General features: G+C 45.6%; 1 protein-coding gene across 2 annotated transcripts in view; it reads left to right on the top strand.

The window, feature by feature from the left end:
• The first annotated feature begins 562 nt into the window (after positions 1–562).
• The window catches only part of NARS2 (asparaginyl-tRNA synthetase 2, mitochondrial), a 51,377-nt gene continuing 43,547 nt past the window's right edge, over positions 563–8,392 (top strand). For both annotated transcript variants that reach the window (XM_042862543.1, XM_042862544.1), the window contains exons 1-4: positions 563–707; positions 4,142–4,251; positions 5,197–5,317; positions 6,022–6,162. In XM_042862543.1, coding sequence (XP_042718477.1) covers positions 567–707; positions 4,142–4,251; positions 5,197–5,317; positions 6,022–6,162 — 513 coding nt within the window. In that variant the 5' untranslated portion in view covers positions 563–566. The remainder of the gene's footprint in view (positions 708–4,141; positions 4,252–5,196; positions 5,318–6,021; positions 6,163–8,392) is intronic.

Here is an 8,392-nt window from a genome sequence, read left to right as displayed (position 1 = left end):
AGAGCTTGTACACCCGTTTCTTCGCCCTCAGTTCTCTCAGCAGGTCCTTGCTGAGCCAAGCCGGTTTCCTACCTCGCCTGCCCACTTTCTTATTCAGAGGAATGGAGACCTCTTGTGCTTCCAGGAGGGCATCTTTGAAGAGCCGCCAGCTCTCCTCAACATCCTTGTCTTTGAGGGCAGCGCGCCAGGGGATCTTGGCCAGCAATCCATTGAGTAGCTTGAAGTCTGCTCTTCTGAAGTTCAGTGTCCTGGTCCTGATCTTTAAAGATCTTTAAAGTCCCTTCCAATCCCAGCTGTTCTATGAGCCTACAATATTTACTCCCTCTCTTCCTTAAAGAGTGGCAGTGAAAGAGCCTCCCACAAGCATTAAGCTGCCACAACCCCACCCTCTGCGAACTACATTTCCCAGAAGGCCTTGCGCCCGATCGGCGGAAAACGCAGTCCTTGCGAGCTGGCGCTCTCCCTTCCGATTGGTGCTCTGGGGGAGTCCGCCGAGCGGCCATTGGCTGCGGGGGTCACGTGAGGCGGGGACGCTCGGAGGGCACCAGACGCGCCCGGCCGCTGCCATGCTGGGGACGCGGGACGGGTGGAGAGCCCTCCGCCGCTGCTTCTCTTCACTGCCGCGGGAGCAGCGGGTTCCGGCGGCTCGGCTGCGGGTCCGGGAGGCGTTGGGGGCCCGGGAAACAGCGGGCAAAGTGAAGGTGCAGGTGTGTGGCGGCGGCGTAGCGACTCCCAGGCGGTAACGCGACCTGCGGCCGGAGAGAAAGGGAGCGGAGCCACCAGGTCCTTAGCTTCGGAGTTGAGGGCTTTAGTTTTAGCGTTTTGTAAAACTGTCTGGTCCCCTTCGCCGTCCGGCTCTGTCATCCCTGATCGCTTGGTGATCGTTAGATAGGATTCGAAGCTTTGCGATTACCCCGCAGGTGTGCAGGGAACGGCAGTTCCTATAGCAGATTACACTGACGAATAGCAGCACGTCCACGTGTCCCCACACTTGGATGCTAGGAAGACATTCCTTGCTGTGAAGGTGGTGAGACACTGGCACGGGTTGCCCAGAGAGGTTGTGGATGCCCCACTATAGAGGCATTCATAGCCAGGCTGGATGGGGCTGCAAGCAGCCTGGTCTACCACGAGACCAGGTCTACCTACGAGAGTTGCCCTGTCTATGGCAGGGGAGTTGGAACTCTATCATCTTCAAGGTCCCTTCCAATCCAAACCATTCAATGATTATGTACAGCCTAATAGAGAAGGAAGGAGCTTAATACAGGTGCTTCTCATCTGTAGTTTTATGAATTATGCATTCTAGAATAAGATGCTGCTAATATTGGCAGTACTTCCTTTTTGTTTCCTTGATTCTTTGTTGTCTTTCCCTTGTGTTGACATGTGTGCTTTTGCATTAAGCTGGGCCGGAGAACTGATCTGGCTTAAAATGATCCTTATTGTGAGTAGTTTTAGTTACTGGAAGTTGCAGTCTGATCTGAATTGAGACTGGCACTCAGCAGTGCTTCTGATAGGGTATGAAGTGGTCCAAAAACTTATGCTACAGCCTCTGCTGCTCTGTTGTAAGCCTGAGGGCACACTGATATTTTCCTGTGGGAGGCTGGAAGACTCATCTTGTTTAACAAATCCTGGTGCTGCTTGAGGTAGAAAAAAGCCATCAAGAACGTTTCTTTGGGGTTTTTTTATGTCCTTGCAAGGAAGGAAACTAAGAAAAACATCTACCGTTATTTATCATGTACCTGTCTGGGGGTTTTACTGGAATACACGAGACAGGCACAGCAGCCTCAGGAATGTTATTGTACAAAACACCTTGTACAAAACATATGAGGATGCCATGCCAGATAATCAAACTTTTGTTTTGGACTTAGTTTTCTTCTTTTTTTTTTTTTTTTTTTTTTTTGCATTAACACTGCTTCAAGTGGAACCACCTGCAGAGGATGCTCAGGTGGTAAACATGTATCTGAATTTGTGAGGCTGAAAGAAAGGCTGAATTTTTGGTAATCCTTAGTTTTATGGCATAAACTTCTTTCACATTTCTTACATGCACCTGCCCTGCACACTTTGGCAGGTGTTTCCTGTGCAGGAGATTTGAGGGTTCTGCAGAATTATCATAATGTGAGCAGGAAACTTCCCAGTGGACAGGTTTTGTTATAAGAGCAGCTTTGTCTTAGCTCTGGTGAGGTGAGGAGCTGCTAGGGGAGTTGCATTTTGGATGCCTTGCATTTCATAGGATCATAGAATCACAGAATGGCCCGGGTCAGAAGGAACCTCAAGGATCATGAAGCTCCAACCCCCTGCCACAGGCAGGGCCACCAACCTACACATTTAATCCTAGGCCAGGCTGCCCAGGGTCCCATGCAGTCTGGCCTCCAGGGACGGGGCACCTCCAGGGACGGGGCATCCACAACCTCTCTGGGCAGCTGTTCCAGCACCTCACCACTCTCATAGTAAAGAACTTCTCCCTGGCATCCAACCTAAATCTTCTTTCCTTCAACTTAAAACCATTTCCCCTTGTTCTGCTGTTATCTACCCTTTCTAAGTGCTGATTCCCTTCCTGTTTGTAGGCTCCCTTTAGGTACTGAAAGACTGCAATGAGGTCACTCCACAGCCTTCTTCAAGCCCAGTTCCCCCAGTCTGTCTTTGTATGAGAGGTGCTCCAGCCTTCTGATCATCTTTGTGGCTCTCCTCTGGACCCTCTCCAACAGCTCCCTGTCTTTCTTGTACTAGGGGCCCCAGACCTGGACACAGTGCTCCAGGTGGTGCCTCACAAAGGCACAGTAGTGAGGGACAGTCACCTCCCTGTCCCTGCTGGCCACCCCTCTTTGATGGAGCCCAGGATACCATTTGCTTTCTGAGCTGCAAGAGCTCACTGCTGGCTCACGTTCTGTTTTTTCATCCATCAGGACCCCAGGTCCTTCTCTGCAAGGCTGTTCTCAAGGATTGCTACTTCCAGTCTGTATACATGCCCGGGATTCCTCCTGCCTAAGTGCAGAACGTTGCATTTAGTTGTGTTTTGCTTGGTGTCTTGGCACATTTTAGATTATTTTATTTCATATTTCATTTCCTAAAATGCATCATAGAATTGCAGACTGATTTGGGCTGGAAGGGGCCTTCAGCCCATCTGTTCCTGGCCTCTGCTACAGACAGGATTCCTTTCACCAGATCAAGCTACCCACAGCCCCATCCAGCCTGTCCTTGGGCACTCCCAGGGATGGGGCAGTCAGAATTTCTTCCTTATACCCAATCTAAATCTATCTTCTTTCAGTCTACATCTGGTTGCCCCTTGTCCTGTCACTCTTTCTTATGAGCCCCTTCTATATATTGGAAGGCCACAGAAAGATCCCCCTGGAGCCCTGTCCAGGTGGAACAATCCTCATTTCCACAACCTCTATGCATCTCTTACTGAACCACTGACTTAATTCTTTGGTTCAAAATGGCTAAGAATGTTTTTTTGCTTGTTTTTCAATGGGGGCAGCATGGCAATATTGATTTTTAAGGCATAAAGAGAAACATGAAGAAGTGTCAGAGTTTTAATTTTCATTTTTACGTTGCATGAATTGGCTGTAGTGTCATTGTTTCAGTAGTCCAGTGGCTATGGGCATATAATCAAAAACAACTAGTGAACCATTTCCAATTGGAACCTAAATACAGGCGCTGCTGCAACAAAGATTGGTACTAACTTTGTCAAAATAGCCTGGAGTATTTTCACTTAAAGCACTGTGCATTCCTGCACAGCTGCAATAAAGATGCTCGTGAGGGAAATAACTAATAGAAATGTGTACGTTGCTAAAATGCTTTTCATCTTCAAAGCACTCTGCCAGTTTCGTTATTCTAAGCTGCACAGAGATGCAGGTAGATCTTAGTTATGCTTGCTTTACTCCTGGGGAGAGCTGATGTCTCTGCCTAAGGTTTTGTTGCTATTTGCTTTGAAGTGAATAGAAAAAAATGACATTGTTGGGTTGTTGTTGTTTTTTTTCCAACTTCCTCATAGAGAAATATTTCCTTTGATTTCAATGAAAAGCTGAAATAGGCCTGCTGTGGCGTGTCCAGCTCTTCGGGGGAGGGGAAGAAAACAACAAAAAGAAACATGATTATATGGAACTGATGACAAGAAATAACGAATTTCTTTTTCTTTTACCTTTAGGGCTGGGTCCGCTCCGTCCGATCCCAGAAGGAGGTTTTGTTCCTGCATGTAAATGATGGGAGCTCTCTGGAAAGCCTCCAGGTGGTTGCTGATCCCAGTCTGGAGTGTAGGTGAGTCAGTTTGCGATACCTGGGGAAATATGTGTGTTGATCAATGCTCAGAGGGGTCTCCTGAGACCTCCTTTCTTGGGCCACAGTGCTGGAGGAGCCTCCAGCAGCTGGCACCTGATCATAGGAAAGAAACAGCTGCAGTTTGAGGTCCCTGGTTGTGTTTTTTCAGGTAGAGCAGTGGCTTTGGGGTTCAGCTGCTTGTCCTGTCAGATTAATTTGGATCTCACTTTCTTGGTAGCTGTAGTAGTGTGGGTGTTCTGGACTACTGTTGGACCTGCTTGGAAATTGCACTCTGTTTTTGAGGATGAATGTTCTTCAGGTTTTTGATGACCACTGTTGTTCTTACTGTGCTGATTGAGAGATGGCTGGGTAGGCATACTTCCTAGATGGGCATGCCTGTTCTGTTGTCAGATGATAATAGAATAATGCACTTGATTTTCAGCTTCATTTTGTTACTGTCAGTTGTACTTTGGGGGTTTCATGACAGTCCAGGAACCTTCTGTGCATTACTTGATGTGTTTTATTTTTGTTACAAGCTTCATTTGTCCACATCAATGTGTTCTTATAAAAACCCATGTTCCTCTCTCTTCTCCAACACTCCAGTGTCCTAAATTGTTCTAGTGTGAATTTATTCTCATTTCATAGAATCATAGAATAGCCTGGGTTGAAAAGAACCTCAAAGATCATCTAGTTTCAATCCCCTGCTATGTGCAGGGTTGCCAACTATCAGACTAGGCTGCCCAGAGGCACATCCAGCCTGGCCTTGAATGCCTCCAGGGTTGGGGCATCCACAGCCTCCTTGAGCAACCTGTTTCAGTGTGTCACCACCCTCTGTGTGATAAACTTCCTCCTAATATCTAATCTAAACCAAATCTAACTTGCTGTTAAATTGTTATTGCCTTTGTATTAACAGCTGATGAATTGTTGTTGCTTCTGTTTTCGTAGAGACCTGACTTTTGGAAGTGCAGTGGAAGTGCAAGGGAAACTGGTCAAAAGCCCTCACAAGATGCAAGATATGGAGCTGCAAGCTGAAGCCATTCATGTGGTGGGACCTTGTGATACTTTGGTATGTCACTGCAGCAGGGAGTCCAACTGGTAGGAGCACTTTGGGAATGAAAGCCAAAATGCCCAACTGTCCAGTAGAGTGTGCTTCAAACTGTGCTGTTTGTTTGTTTTCCAACTCAGTATGCCTGCAGACTTTGATTTGGCTGCAGTGTATGTAGGGTGCATCATTTGAGGAAAAAAATTGATAGGAATGCCTTGAATGCTCTCCTCTGGGGCAGTGCTGTTCCTATGTGGAAACAGGTGCAAATGTTGGCAGCTGAATGAGTGCATTTGTCCCACCCTGAAGCAGTTTTCTGGGCTACGTGGTTTACCTGGTAACTCTAGCCAAGAATCAGGGAAGCAATGAATCTGGCTAACTGCTCCAGATTGTGAAGGCAGAAGAATCTGCTGCAAGCATGTTTGGGAACAGCTCGCTATTGCAGCAGTGAGTTGAACAGTTGACTTTCAAGGGGCTCAACTTCCAAAAGATGAAGCATTTCAGAGTGCTGCTACTTTTCTTCTGTTCATGGCGTAGAAAAACTTAAAAAATGAAATATACATCCACAAAGTACTAGAGAAGATGAGGAAAAAATGCTTTTCCCCTCTCTTTGCTCTGTAATGGTGATTGAGTTTTAGAATGTGGAGATTGCTATTCCATGCATGGCAGTAAAGATGTACTGACTCCATATTCTCATCGTCTTGTGTTTTTTGGCTTGTTGCTTTTAGTCATTCCCCTTCAAAATAAAGGAGAGGCACCCACTGGAGTATGTCCGACAGTTCCCACACTTGCGATGCAGAAGCAATGCACTTGGAGCCCTCCTGAGAATCCGCAGTGAAGCCACGGCAGCAATCCACTCATTCTTCCAGGTAGTCCTCACTGTCCTGAGCTTTATATGTAAACCACTACCTGGGCTAGGCCTCACAGGAACATGTTAAGAGGAAAGGGCCATCATATGTTTGCTGCATGGAGGTGTTTTTTCAGGTCTGGCCAGACTGAGATCTTGACCAGGGTATTGCTGATGGTGAGGTTTGCACATTGGTGGTCTTTTCAGTGTCTTTCCACCTGTTTTCCTGTTATTTTTATCCCTTTTGCTTAGTTGCAGTATAATTGCCTGCAACTGTGTGTGGTCTGTAAAACACAGCATAATAAGGAATTATTTAATTCACTCTCAGCAGTGACCTTGGGCAGTAGCCTCCTCCTACGTGAAAATATCTGTGATACTGGAAAGCAACAGACAAACAGACTCAAATCTTCATGTTATTGCTGTCAATTCTTTTTATCTCTCTATGCAAGTCTGTGTGGATACTGTTAGCTGAGATTAAGAAGCTTCTGTTTTAATGCTTTTCAAACTGATGGAGTGTAAACACCTATATTTCATGAATGTATCCCCATCCTCAAGCTGTGGGCAGGGTGTAGGCAGTGAATTAACTCTAATTCCAGATGCTGTACAGAGACCATGCGAGTACGTAAAGTCAGAAGGCAAGTCCTCTAGCAAACTGGAGCTCTTTCTTTTACAGCTATTCTTTGCGTTTCAGTTGAAGTAAACTGGCTGTAGCTGGTGTAGAATCATATGCACAGCATTCCTATTATTATAGAAAGTCTGAAAGAACGGATTGGAATTGTTGAGGTTGAATTTCTGGTCCAGAGTGTGCGCTTACTTTCTGCTTGTAGTGACAAAGAAAGCGTGCTTGCTCACTCAGAGACTTGTCTATATGAAGTTGTGTGGTATTTTGAAGATTGTGTTTTAAGAGCTTAATAGTTATATCGTGTCAGTTAAAGCTGCTGTTAGTTTCAGCATTGTGCCTACTCATAACACAGAACGTGACTTTGCTGGGAGTTGGTCTCTGCTGGTTTTGAGCCACTAGATGGCAATACCTACAAAACTTTGTCATTTCAAACCTGGCAAGGAAGCCAGCTGATACCAAAAAGCATCATATTCTGATAAAGGCTTTACTTCTCCAACTTAATCCCAGCTGAGGCTGATGTATTTCTGTTTAAACTGCTCAGAATTATTGCAAAATGTGAAGTATTTTATCATCAGCAGCTACAGTAAAGTTAAGAGATGAGGAGAAGATGAGTACTGCTATTTGCAAATGCTGATGTCACGACTCCTAGCACCAAGGATGGCTGTAGCTTTTTTCAATTCTGATGGAAGGAAAGCATTCCCTTTAAATTGCCACCTACATCATCCCAAAAATGCTGCAGTTTCAAACTCGATGTTGTCAGGTTGTATGATTGCTGGGAAGTATAGCCACAGCCTTTTTGCTCTGCAGGGCTGTAGGGAGGTTTTCTGACCTTTGCAGGTCACGCAGAAGTTCCCTTAGGTGCTTTGGAAAGGAGTTTGAAACATGTATCATCTCTCATGTGGTATAAACAGTTGCTGTAAAAAAGAAAAAGAAGAAAAAAAAAGGGGGAGGGGGGTGTATTCTGAAGTCTTAAGGGGCAGTGAGAGGACCCATGACCAGCAGGTCTCCAGAATATGCATGGGGATACAGGAGAGAGCTGCACTTTGTATTGATAGGCTAAAAGTTCCTTCCCAGGCAAAGTAAATAGTTGTGCACAGAAAGATGTTTGAAAACCAGTAAGTGGATCTCTGTGAGGATCACCTGGGCAAGCTAAGGTCTTTGCACCTGTAACCAAGGTAGCTTGGAGCTGACTGTGGGGACTTTGCTCTCTCTTGGTTGTGTTAGATTACTTCTACAAAATACACTGCATGTCCATAGGACCGAAGAACTCATAATTCATTTTAGTTTGATTCTCAGTTTGAACATTAAGTCCTATTCCTGTTTTCCTAGTCATTTAACTAGTTGATGATAAGAGTCAGAACTTGTGGTGTGAACTGAATTGTATTACCCTGGCAAAATCTGTGATTCTTAGCTTTTATGAGCACTCTTTATTTGTTTGGTGGTTTTTAGTGTTTTGTGTAAGTAAGATAATGGGTTATGCTTCATCATTGCCTGTATCGTGGTAATGCTGGCACACCCTCATTTTTAGAAGGGTTCCCTTTTACTGGGCATTACAGTGATGCAAGAGAAAACAAGTCCTTGTATTGGAGGCCCTAGAGCTGTATGCAGTACTGCAGGTGTGGCCTCACAG

The sequence above is a fragment of the Lagopus leucura genome, unplaced genomic scaffold (assembly GCF_019238085.1).
Source record: "Lagopus leucura isolate 7727_CA_CO unplaced genomic scaffold, USGS_WTPT01 Super-Scaffold_702, whole genome shotgun sequence".
Classification (NCBI taxonomy): Eukaryota; Metazoa; Chordata; class Aves; order Galliformes; family Phasianidae; genus Lagopus; species Lagopus leucura.
Note: the sequence above shows the minus strand (reverse complement) of the source record. Positions and strands in the feature narration are given on the sequence as shown.